The 13,381-nt window shown below is 42.0% G+C and overlaps 1 protein-coding gene and 1 pseudogene across 2 annotated transcripts in view; one reads left to right on the plus strand and one right to left on the minus strand.

Moving 5' to 3' along the window:
• Positions 1-4,837, minus strand: part of LOC311127546 (protein Hook homolog 3-like) — a 69,297-nt pseudogene extending 64,460 nt beyond the window's left edge. The window contains exon 1 of the transcript in view: positions 4,466-4,837. The product of the transcript in view is annotated as a protein Hook homolog 3-like (transcript). The remainder of the gene's footprint in view (positions 1-4,465) is intronic.
• Positions 4,838-5,061: 224 nt separating this feature from the next.
• LOC311127681 (E3 ubiquitin-protein ligase RNF170-like) lies at positions 5,062-10,333 on the plus strand. The gene is made up of 7 exons (XM_084159555.1): positions 5,062-5,122; positions 6,263-6,421; positions 6,850-6,931; positions 7,128-7,239; positions 7,410-7,483; positions 7,760-7,891; positions 9,528-10,333. Exons 2-7 carry the CDS (start codon positions 6,291-6,293, stop codon positions 9,795-9,797), a joined length of 801 nt encoding a protein of 266 aa, XP_084015681.1. The 5' UTR covers positions 5,062-5,122; positions 6,263-6,290; the 3' UTR covers positions 9,798-10,333.
• The last annotated feature ends 3,048 nt before the right edge of the window (positions 10,334-13,381 follow it).

The raw sequence follows: 13,381 nt of genomic DNA on the forward strand, positions 1-13,381 counted from the left end.
AAGTGTGCAAAGCTGTCATCAAGGCAAAGGGCGGCTATTTGAAGAATCTCAAATATAAAATATATTTGATTTGTTTAACACTTTTTTGGTTACTACATTATTCCATGTGTGTTATTTCATAGTTTTGATGTATTCACTATTATTCTACAATGTATAAAATAGTACAAATAAAGAAAAACCCTTGAATGAGTAGGTGTTCTAAAACTTTTGACTGGTAGTGTGTCTTGGAGAAGAAAAAGGCCTGCAGACAAATTAGTCTCTACTTTCTGCATCCTTCTCTGGTCATTTTCATGCAAGTCACACAGGATGGGGTGTAATTTTACCACTACCTTCCTTTGAGAATTAGAGAGGCTTGAAAAAGGCTCTGCTATGGTTTTTCATCAGGCTGCCTTTTCATAATTTCCCCACTACAAAAAGCAAATCAAGGTGATTTTCCACCGAGAAAGGTTGCATCAAATTGCAGTTACAACAGCCATTTAAAAGACAAAAATATACAGTATACAGATCAGAAAGAGAATTGACTTTCGTGTGCACATTTCTTACATTACATTTGTGTACTGTGCAGATGATGTGCTTATGAGATATGGTCAGGCCTGACCCTAATCCTGATCAGATGTGACAATCGTCAGGGCCATTAGCTAGGCTGGTTCCCACACGTCACATCTCTCACTGTACTGCTGCTTATGAAAATGTGTGGGGAGGGAGAAGAATGTACTAAATGTTGAACTCAACTGCCACTTTCAAACCTTCTGCAGCCAACTGAATTAAATTCTGATGACTCTGACAAATAAATATTACTGAACTAAACCCAGCTCATGAACTGTAATCGTTTTATGTAATAAGAAGATAATTTGCTGCTTATGTTTGGTGGTCAGTGATTAGCTTAATAATATTGTGTACTTGAATACATAACAGTCCCCTGTGGAGTAGCATAGAGATGATGAGTGGCCGCCAGATGGCCGGGCTAGAAGACCCATTACAGTACATGTTGACAAAGTTGCTGTGGGGTTTTAAATGTAGCCCTTCACGTGCTGGTTAGGAAACCCTAGCCTGGCTGTGAGCTCTGTGTAGCAGAGGCAGAGCCAGGGACACTGGTCAGCAGAGCAGACCCCACCACCTCCTCGTAAACAATGTCCACTCCAAGAAACATGGACTGGTACAAGGTCCATCCACCTTCTTACGAAATAAAGCCAACTCCGATGGATCAAATCCTAATTAATCTGCTAATCTTATAAAATGTAAATCTAAAAATAACCACCAAAGCCCCTGGGGGACTCAAGGAACTATTTTTAACATCGGTTTCTGGGTATTTGGAAATAGCCACGGGATGTTTTTTCATTACCGTCAAAACTATTTATTTGAAGTTTTTTTAATACATTTGAATATGTGGCTACTTTTAAGTAAATACCTTCAGTCAACTTGTGCAGTACGTTAGGAGATGAAGCAGATTGCTTTCTTCATTTCACCGGTCACATTATGAAGCTTACAAGTAGTTCCCAGTCACATGGTGTTTGTTTACAACCACGAGTGAGGTGAGCCTTGTGAGTCACGTTCAGCTGTCTGGTTACATTATGGAATTCACAACTAAACGTTTTCCAGCTAGACATCGTATAACTATTAAGTTAACTGTCTAAAATGTGCTAAATGCTCTGCAGGTTGCATTTGGTTTGCTAATTATCTAGCTAGCTAAGTGATTAACTTCTCGCAAAATCAAGCTTCTCTTGGTAACAGCAGAGAACCCCCCTCCTGGATAAAGAGCCTTGCTGTCTAATATTTGTTTGGTGCGTAAAGCAAACTGAGTAGCATTTTTGAGTTACTTAACTTTATGAGCTGGGATGTCTGTCCTGCAAATAGTTTCAGAAACTGTATATAAATGTTCACAATGCACTCGTTACCATTTAGCTAACATCCGCTATGGGAGTTTACATGTACTTGTTAGCATTGCTAACCTTTGGATTGCAGCGACTCAGTGGGGTTTGAAAATAGCGGCCCCTTGTGTCCAGTGCCGGTATGACACAAGGTCTGTATGAAGCTATGACAATATGGATACCGCCCAAGCCTAGCTTAGCTTTTTATGCAGTTTCCATTTTTCCATTTGAAGTATTTTTAGTTCGGCTATTTCTCCTCTCCTCGTCCAAATGAACTGCACCAGGCAGAGCCCCGCCGGCATCTAATGAGAGAACGCTGAAGAGGAAATCCACACTCCCACACACTTCTAAAGGAGAGGAAACAAACAGATGGGTGGAGTGGAGGGATATCTGAACTCACAGGAAATATATCACCAAAATAAAGACTATGTAGACGGTCCATTTAGGGAAATGCAAACAGGTTGTTGACAGATATTAGTCATATCTAGTTGTTCCAATAACAGAAGCACAACTAAACTTGGCTCTAACAATTACAACACGTCTGCTGCAGAGGAGGAGGATGTTTTGCGAAGTCTTGAGTAAACCCACACTTTCCAGGGTTCAGTATTGAGTTCATGGCACCACTTCACAACCTGAGTAGGCTGTTGTATGGTTCTGAATCACCTCTTGAGCAGAGCCGTTTGCAGTGAATAGGCCACCATTAAGTAGCCTGGGCTTAGCGCTGGAATGCAAATAAATACAGGACACTGATTAATCAATTAGCCAACATGTACAGAGAGATCCTTTATGAAAACCTGCTCAGGACCTCACACTGGGGTGAAGGTTCACCTTCCAACAGGACAATGACCCTAAGCACACAGCCAAGACAACGCAGGAGTGGCTTCGGGACAAGTCTCTGAATGTCCTTGAGTGGCTCAGCCAGAGCCCGGACTTAAACCCGATCAAACATCTCTGGAGAGACCTGAAAATAGCTGTGCAGCGACGCTCCCCATCCAACCTGACAGAGCTTGAGAGGATCTGCAGAGAAAAATGGGAGAAACTCCCCAAATACTGGTGTGCCAAGCTTGTAGCGTCACACCCAAGAAGACTCTAGGCTGTAATCGCTGCCAAAGGTGTTTCAACAAAGTACTGAGTAAAGGCTCTAACAATTACAACACGTCTCCTGCAGAGGATGAGGATGTAAGGAGAAAGCAAGGTCTCTGTCTGTCAACTTCCTTATAATTTAATCAATGAAATATTACATTTTTGTCATGTGCCATATGACAACCTGCTGTTGGGAGTCAAGAGTCTCAGCCACGGGATAATTTAGAAGAGAACTCATGCAGTGCTGACACTAGCCCTCAAGAACCCTAGTGGGGTATTTCAAGTTTAAATGTAAAATGTCATCCTGTGATTTTTTTTAACTTTTCCTGTTGAAAAGCAATATCCTAAGTATAAATACAATAAAATACACACACTAAAGGGTACAAAAATATGTTTTGAGCAAAATAGTGTTTTTTAGACTGAGCTGCAAACTTCAAGGAGTTGGTTTGATGGGAAGTCGTGATGTCGTCGGCCTCCCCCCTTGCTTCAGGAAAAATAAAGGAAAAACCCCAAACTTTTGAATGGTAGTGTATATTAAGAAGCAAAGTGAAAACATCATAGTTAACATCAACATTGTACACATAACAGCATGTGCTGCAGTGAACATGCAGACTGAACGCTAGTGTCTCCTGGTCAAGGAACAACAAATGCACTCCTTGAGTGACTGACAGGTGTGTAGAAAGCGGCATAGAGAGAGAGACAGCGGAGAGATGACAAGTTGCGAAGTAAACTATAAAAATGGACGTTACACAAGGCGTTTCACATGTAACAAAGCAAAAATTCAAATACCATTATAGAAGGTAAAGTAAAAATCCCAAACCGGTCCGTGCATCAAGACAGGTATATCATAAAATACGGTATACCGCCCAGCCCTAAGCGTTATCACTATCTACTGGTGTTAATGCCTATGGTTACATTAGGTGAAAAGGAGACTGGAGTGCCACTTTAAGGTAAGAGTTAAGGTTAGGGTAAGGATCATGGTTATGGTTAGGGGACATCCCAAGGATCCCGGATAGCATCACCAACCGACTACTGTGCTAATTAGTTATCTGTGTCTCCGAACACTTGTGTGTAACTGGAGGAAGTACGCCAGAAAAGTGTTGTAATTGAATAATACTGTCGGCTGCAACTGTTAACCCCGTACAGTAAGTGTATTTTTTTGCATTTGTGAAATTATTTTTGATTTGATGTGAACGTTGAGGAATACATTTTTCAAAAACCATATTGTAAGCGAGGATTATTAACGAGGTTTCTAAACGTTAAAACAGAGCGTCGATTGTAGTTCACATGGGCCAGCTGTCAGCCATACCATCATCAGCTGATAACCCAAGAGGATCGGCTGTAAACCACCTTGTTTTGGGCCCCTTGGGTTCTGAAGAACTCGGTTTTGGGCTACGCTAGTTTGCTATGTATGTTTGGCAGCCAACGCAAGCTAGCTAGCTACATTTCGTCTCACAATCGTTCATTAAAAATCGGGTTGAATCGGCGACCAAGATAATTCATTTTATACGTACCCATGTCAAAAGGCTCTCGCACAGTTCAACTCGATCCACAGAATTCAAGGTACTCATCGTACTGTAGTTCAATTAATCCACGGAGATCGTTATTTCTTTATCCGAAAATGGCTAGCCAGCCAGCTAGGCGAGATGAAATCAACAAGACCGACACGTCCGATCAACTGGATACCCAAAACGAGGAATTATTCGACGTAAAACGCTACTGTAGCTAATCGGTTTCCGACAGGACAGATACGTTTCCCCCCCGCCCTTTTCACTTCTATAAAAACATACAGCGTCGAAGATAAAGGTTATTTAATCATAAACAGTGACGTTGAGACACATCCACCGGGTCTACCCCCTTCTGTCAAGCTTTTTCCAACCAGCTGTGGGGAAAAAAAAGATGCCACCCTGTTGGACCGAAATTCGAGCCTGAATAAGATCAACCGTCTTTATCAAAGTTTGTCAATCCAGAATACCTCTCAAATCATTAAAAATAATCATAATCATAAGAAAGTACAAATAAATATCTAATCATGTATTCTATGAACATTTGAATAAATACATTGGGTTGAATTTAGTGCAGGCAAGTACTTGGGACGCCAAGTATACGTAGGCTAGAAAAAGGACCCCTCTAAGAACGTGAAAGTGGAGGAACTAGTTCCAATGAATAGGGTGAGACTTTTAGCTTGTAACCGATGTACTTTATCTTATTTAACCCTGTTTTCAGTCTTATTAGCCGCATTTGGCTAATAAGCAATGCGACAGATATTATTCACACTTAGCTATAACTCTGGTTCTGCGTTATGGTTTGTGTTCTGTAGTTAGCTAACGTTGCCTCGTTTTAGCTAGCTACATTTAGATAGGGGGAGTGGTGCTGCTAGATCTGGATAGCTCTCGAGAATATATATTATATATAATATTATATGTATACCAGCCCTTGAGTTCTGAACTGAAGGTATGGACCACAGTTAAATCAATGAACAACAATATCCACGCTGTTTCAGCGTTTAGAAACGTTATTAATCCTCGCTAGCGAAATGTAACTTTTTGGGCGACCAGACAAAATGTATATAGAATTGTTAAGTTATTGATCTGCCATTCTCGTTGAACGCAGGTCGAAGAAGCGGTGGATCTGTTCTGTGTGCGCTATTTCTATGCTTCCCGTTACGTTTCTGTATATTTTACGTTCGGTTTTGTACACCAGCTTCAAGCAGCTGAAAATACAATATTTTTGTTTATGGACAAGATATTTCACAGCGGTTTAAATGGTACAATGGTTCTCTACACTATCTTGCTTGTTTTGTCACATAAATTGAAATTATTATAATTTTTTTGCAACCAGAAAATTGCGGAGCGATTCTGCATAGTGCACCTTTTAACTTTAATATAAGTGAAAGAATCTTTGAAATACAAAATATACGCTTGCTGTGCAAAGTTTAGCAAAGTTGCACCTGGCCTTGGAAATGAGAGATCCTCTCACCTTGCCCTCGCGTTTCCATCGGACAATTCCATTCCACATTTCCTCTGTTTCTCAAAATACAACCGGGTGCAACTTTCCCAAACTACCTACACTAAGTGTATATTTTGTATTTGAAAAAATCTCACTTATAAAAAAGTTAAGTTTCAAATGTTTCCAAAACTGTATCGCGTGTGAGCTATGCGTATTTGCGTTTAGAAGGGTCATTTGGGCATCGTTTGAGTGTAGGGGCATTTTCCCTCAGCAGGCTAAAGGGGACGTCCAATGGCTTAATGGATTGGAGTCATGAATAGGTGCTAGGCTGTGACCCACATGTACTCTCTGTTCTTACCCAGTTCTGTAGGAAATGATTAAGTGGGATGGATGAAAACAGTGGAGGTGGACTATTTGCTGCAAGGTGAAGACTCACTCATAGAAGGAGTCAGCAACCCTGTCTTGTTTGTGGTCGTTCTAAGTGTCACATTCCTGTGTGGACTGGTAACTCTGCTGTGCAGGTAGGCGTATTGTATTTCTATTCACAGCCTATGGGAATGATGGTCGTGAGTATGGAGTATACACATACACACAGACTTTTATCTATGTAAAGTCCTGTGTAGCTCAGTTGGTAGAGCATGGCGTTTGCAACGCCAGGGTTGTGGGTTCGTTTCCCCCGGGGGACCAGTATGAAAATGTATGCACTCACTAACTGTAAGTCGCTCTGGATAAGAGCGTCTGCTAAATGACTAAAATGTTAAAATGTAAATGTAATGGTTTTGGTGGTGGTGATGTTTTTGTAACCAGTTCTTGAGCTTTTTTTTTTAATGTTTGAGTTTCCTAAATCAAACATGTTTTGTTTTCAACTGATATGCCAGTGAATGTTCTTGTTAGCAAGTTGTAGGCCTGTTTCTAATATCTGAAGCTAAAGATGTTGTTGGTTCAACAGAAATGAGCAGCAGCAGAACATCCACCCAGAGAACCAGGAGCATGTCCGCGCCGTCCGGCAGCAGCTGCAGTCTGACTCGCAGGTGAGAAGATGTGGCACTGGCTGCTCCTATGTGTACAGCATGTTGTTAGTTTCTCCTCCTTGAAAATATCATACAACACCTTTATCTCAAATCAGTTTATTGGTCACGTTTACAGGATACAGGGTGAAATGCTTAATTGCTAGCTCTCCTCATCTCTCTCCTTCCTTCCTCCCTCTCTCTCTCTCTCCTCCCTCAGGAAGGTGAACCAGCAGAGCCCAGGCAGCAGTTCTATACAGATATGTCCTGTCCAGTGTGTCTACAGCAGGCTGTGCTGCCTGTGGAAACCAACTGTGGACATCTCTTCTGTGGTTAGAGTGGACCAAATGTTTATATACGTCATTGGGGTGTTGTCTGTCGCTCTATCACTTCAACTAGGAAGAAGGAATCAGAACTAGCTACAAGAAACTGATTAAGCCATTTGGATAGATGCATTCAGTGCTAACATCTGGATAAAACCACATTTTCCTGTATTTTGAAGGTTCTTGTATAATTGCATATTGGCGATATGGGACATGGCTTGGTGCAATCAATTGTCCCATCTGCAGACAAATGGTAAGACGTCTTCAAATGCCCATTATAACTTTGCTGTGCTTACTGTCAATACATTTATCATCATTCACGTAGTAATACTACTGATCCATAGTGCTGAAGTTGCTACTATACTCTGTTGGCATGTTCTCGTTTTGATTCTGAAGTAAAAGGAAAATACGATTTTAAAGACAGTTATCGCACAGTTGGTCTGTTTTGTATTGACCTCTCTACCCTATGTGAACAGGTGACCCTGCTGTTGGTCTGTTTTACATTGACCTCTCTACCCTATGTGAACAGGTGACCCTGCTCTTCCCACTCTTCCATGAGCACGCCTCCCCTCAGCAGGTGCAGGATGGAACGGTTGAACCACTCCTCATCCTCCGGGATCTCAACGACTACAACCGGAGGTTCTCAGGACAACCCAGATCTGTATGTATTTTGTCTTATGCAATCGGAGTTTGAGTGATTGATGCATGTGGAAGTCTCTCCCTGCAGGAAAGTTACATCAGATTTATTGAAAGCGCAGAGACACGGGTACTATCTCGTTCTGTGCTGTGATGTCATATTGAAATGCTTTTCGGGCTTGTTTCTTGGGCCCAGAATCTCATCTCAATGTCCCAGTCTATTAATTGATGATAAGGCCCTGCTCTACTGACGTTACGAGACATTGCAAGCCAAGAAATTGAGATGCAGCATTCCATTGCGAAATGCAGCTTTTGATTGCCGATAGATGGGCTTAGTGCGCGGTTCTGAGTCTGTCTGCGTGGTGGCCGACCTGCCTACACTGATAGATGGGGCTAGTGCGCGGTTCTGAGTCCGTCTGCGTGTTGGCCGACCTGCCTACACTGTGTCCCTCCCCTCTCTCTCCGTCCCTCGCTAGCTCGCTATGAAAGATGTGTTATCGGAAGTACGGCAACTAACCAGTCTCCTCCGTTCCAAAAATAGTCCATTAGTCCAATCCTAGCCGAATCTTGACACTCAGAAATGGGAGTCGACGCCAGGTGTCGATGTGCATGGAGTCGAGGAATCAATGATTTTGGGGTTGACTCTCCACCACTACGACATCGTCGTTAACAGTTGGAAAAATTGCAGAGAAAGGCAAGCGACAGCATTGAAGTCCTATATGGCAATACTTTGAGAAGTTAAATGCAGACTTTTGTGAGGGGGAATTGAGGTACAGTAATGGTAGTACAGGTGCATTGCTTCACCATCTGAAAGGGGACGCACCGTGAGACCCAAACCATCTGAAAGGGGACGCACCGTGAGACCCAAACCATCTGAAAGGGGACGCACCGTGAAACCCAAACCGTTGTTGGCAGCAGCACAGCTGCATTGTGAATTCACATGGAATTTTATGAATTTTTCTTATCGCTTTAATGGAAAAACTGATAATAAAAGAAAATGGCAGTTTAAACCGTTAAGAAAATGTTTCCATTTGTCACATCCCTAGTACTAATGTTTCCATTTGTCACATCCCTAGTACTAATGTTTCCATTTGTCACATCCCCAGTACTAATGTTTCCATTTGTCACATCCCCAGTACTAATGTTTCCATTTGTCACATCCCCAGTACTAATGTTTCCATTTGTCACATCCCCAGTACTAATGTTTCCATTTGTCACATCCCCAGTACTAATGTTTCCATTTGTCACATCCCCAGTACTAATGTTTCCATTTGTCACATCCCCAGTACTAATGTTTCCATTTGTCACATCCCTAGTACTAATGTTTCCATTTGTCACATCCCCAGTACTAATGTTTCCATTTGTCACATCCCCAGTACTAATGTTTCCATTTGTCACATCCCTAGTACTAATGTTTCCATTTGTCACATCCCTAGTACTAATGTTTCCATTTGTCACATCCCTAGTACTAATGTTTCCATTTGTCACATCCCTAGTACTAATGTTTCCATTTGTCACATCCCTAGTACTAATGTTTCCATTTGTCACATCCCTAGTACTAATGTTTCCATTTGTCACATCCCCAGTACTAATGTTTCCATTTGTCACATCCCTAGTACTAATGTTGTGCACTACACTACTTCCTGTCTCTCCCATCTCAGCTGATGGACCGGCTGCGTGACGTGCCCACGTTGCTGCGACACCTCTTCAGGGAGATGTTCTCCGTAGGGGGCCTGTTCTGGATGTTCCGGATCCGTGTCCTGCTGTGTGTGGTCGGGGCTCTGACCTACCTGGCCTCCCCTCTGGACTTGATCCCTGAGGCTCTGTTCGGCCTGCTAGGCTTCATGGATGACATCTTCCTCATCCTACTCCTCTTCATCTACATCTCCATCATGTATAGAGAGGTGGTGACCCAGAGACTGGCAGCGTGATGTAGAGAGGTGGTGACCCAGAGACTGGCAGACTGATGTAGAGAGGTGGTGACCCAGAGACTGGCAGACTGATGTAGAGAGGTGGTGACCCAGAGACTGGCAGACTGATGATACCCTTTCAATTCGGCTGCAGGGAAATCGATTTTGATGCAGGAGCCAGGAGGACAATATGTGACATGGCCAGAGCCAGGAGGACAATATGTGACATGGCCAGAGCCAGGAGGACAATATGTGACATGGCCAGAGGAACTGATCATTACTTAGCTTCAGGCCAAAGACACTGGAACAGTGAGAGCGCTCCGTCTGTTGCTTTGGGCTGGAGTTCCACCATGCACAAGAGTGGGGTCTAGTTAACAGGTCTGCTGGCATCATGTCTGTTATTGGCAACAGTCCTGGAGTTTGTAATATTGAAATGAAGCCAAAATGTCTGTTTCATCAGTTGAGATGTAATCCTATTGAATCCGCTAATCTAAAACGTGTGTGTGTGTGAGCTGGGACAATAAACAGTAAATTACTGACATTGCCTTCTTACTGAAGCATTTTGCATGTCGGTCATTTTTTGTGATTTTGTTACACGTTTCCCTAGATTGTTCTAAAACCATTTTTATTTGGTCAACAGCAATAGCCTATGAATTATGTTGATTCCTGCTATCAAAGTATCTGCCTGTCCCTGTTTGGCTGTTGGCTGGCTGTGTGAACAAGCCACACTAGCGCCCTCTCCCCACTGTGCATAAGGAGGTGGGAGAGAAGCTTTCTGAGAAGCACAAGCGTATGACCCTTGCTGAAAATGCAGTTTTCAAAGCAACTACTGTTCTGGTTACAGAGAGGAGTCACTGCTTTCTGTGACTATATATCATTTATTTTTCACCTCTTAATATTGAGTTCATGGCACCACTTCACAACCTGAGTAGGCTGTTGTATGGTTCTGAATCACCTCTTGAGCAGAGCCGTTTGCAGTGAATAGGCCACCATTAAGTAGCCTGGGCTTAGCGCTGGAATGCAAATAAATATAGGACACTGATTATACAATTAGCCAACATGTACAGAGAGATCCTTTATGAAAACCTGCTCAGGACCTCACACTGGGGTGAAGGTTCACCTTCCAACAGGACAATGACCCTAAGCACACAGCCAAGACAACGCAGGAGTGGCTTCGGGACAAATCTCTGAATGTCCTTGAGTGGCCCAGCCAGAGGCCGGACTTGAACCCAATCGAACATCTCTGGAGAGACCTGAAAATAGCTGTGCAGCAACGCTCCCCATCCAACCTGACAGAGCTTGAGAGGATGTGCAGAGAAGAATGGGAGAAACTCCCCAAATACAGGTGTGCCAAGCTTGTAGCGTCATACCCAAGAAGACTTGAGGCTGTAATCGCTGCCAAAGGTACTTCAACAAAGTACTGAGTAAAGGGTCTGAATACTTATGTAAATGTGATATTTCAGATTTTTTATATATACATTTGCAAAAATGTCTAAACCTGTTTTTCATTATGGGATATTTATATATAAATTAGCAGAAATTTCTAAAAACCTGTTTTTTCTTTGTCATTATGGGGTATTGTGTGTAAATTTATGAGGGGCAAAAAACGATTTAATCAATTTTAGAATAAGGCTGTAACGTAACAAAATGTGGAAAAAGTCGAGGGGTCTGAATACTTTCCGAGTGCCCTGTACATGCAGGGGTGACCCTTTAATTAAGGGATAAATCGGGATTTTGTTACTTTAAGCCCTTTTATCTACTTCCCCAGAGTCAGATGCGTCCAGAGTCTTCTTGGGTATGAATGTTTTAGGAATAAGGTATTCTGTTTTTGGGTAGGGGACCAAGTTTTTATTTTATTTGTTTTGCCATTTGTTGGGGGGTTTACAGATACAATTTCAATGAATATATTTAGTTTATATAACATGTACCTTTTAGTCTGCCTCTCAAAAGAAATGCATACAGAACATTTATCATATTGATCAAACTAGATTTTGTAATAGTAAAATTGGTATAGGGAACCAAAAATAAACGTTATGAAAGGTTAGCCTACACCCCCAACAGCCCATTCCCCACAGCCTAGATCCTGGTTCGAGTCCTGGCTCTGTCGCAGCCGGCCGCAACCGGGAGACCCATGGGCGGCGCACAATTGGTCCAGCGTCGTCCAAGGTAGGGGAGGGTTTGGCCGGCAGGGATGTGGGTTCGTTTCCCACGGGGGGCCAGTATGAAAAAAAAGAACTGTATGCATTCACTAACTGTAAGTCGCTCTGGTAAAATGACTAAAATGTAAATGTAAAATGAGAGAGTGCGGCAGTGCTGCCTGCCAGCAGTAATAGTCTCTGATTGATTGAGAGTTCCAAGGAGCTATTATCGTTAAGTAACATAATAAATGCAATGCATTGAATATTTTCGTTCATGCACTTCGAAATTAATTTTGTAACTTTGCCCCAGAACCATTTAACTACAGGGCACTCCCACATCATATGAAGGAATGTGAACAGTTGGGAGTTGGGGCCAATTTCATCGTAAAACATTTCCTTGGTGTAAAATAGTCGGAACAAATTTAAAATGTATAAATTGGATGGTTCGGATTACGGGTAATATTTTTCCATATTCTGGTCCAGTTAAAGCGTGGTTCAGATTCTATTAGATCTGTGGACCATACTTTTGTAATGGCTAGCTCCAGAATATGAGCTTTCCAAAAGTTGTTTATATATCATAGAGGTCAGTCCTTTCAGGAGCCCAGATAATGTATTTATAAATCCCCTAATTGGATGTTTCGGTAGTTGGGTTTCCCAAGAGACTCCAGGCCAGCATAGCTGACCTCAATTATAAATATAGAAAAAAGGAGTTGCCTTGTATCTTGGAATGTTCTCAAACCATTACTGTCCATGATATCAGTAAGGGTACAGATTCCACATTTGGAACAGTGGGGGACGCAAAAGGCCGTCCTCCAGATCACAAGGCGTTATTGTGAAATATTTGAGTATGGGCATGCCAACAGTTTTAAAATGTTGCGCCAAATAGAAATTGTGTGAGCAATGATAGGACCAAAGAGCAGTTTACATTGTTTAAGCGATATATCAGTGAAGACCACCTTTTCCAGAGCAATAGGTACACCATATTTATTTCTATACTCAGCTATGGGGCAGAATAATCATGTTGAAACCGGTTTAGGATGGGGAGAAATGCTAGAGCCTGGAAATAAAGTATCTGATACAGACAGTCCTCCTACGTCTTTCCCACTTTGTAAATGGATGAATTGTCTCCGGGATCGTTTACCTCAACATATACAGTTGAAGGCGGAAGTTTACATATACTTAAGTTTGAGTCATTAAAACTTGTTTTTCAACCACTCCACACATTTCTTGTTAACAAACTATAGTTTTGGCAAGTCGGTTAGGACATCTACTTTGTGCATGACACAAGTAATTTTTCCAACAATTGTTTACAGAGAGATTATTTCACTTATAATTCACTGTATCACAATTCCAGTGGGTCAGAAGTTTACATACACTAATTTGACTGTGCCTTTAAACAGCTTGGAAAATTCCAGAAAATGATGTAATGGCTTTAGAAGCTTCTGATAGGTTAATTGACATAATTTG

This window comes from Coregonus lavaretus (assembly GCF_964263955.1).
Source record: "Coregonus lavaretus genome assembly, chromosome: 4".
Taxonomy (NCBI): domain Eukaryota; kingdom Metazoa; phylum Chordata; class Actinopteri; order Salmoniformes; family Salmonidae; genus Coregonus; species Coregonus lavaretus.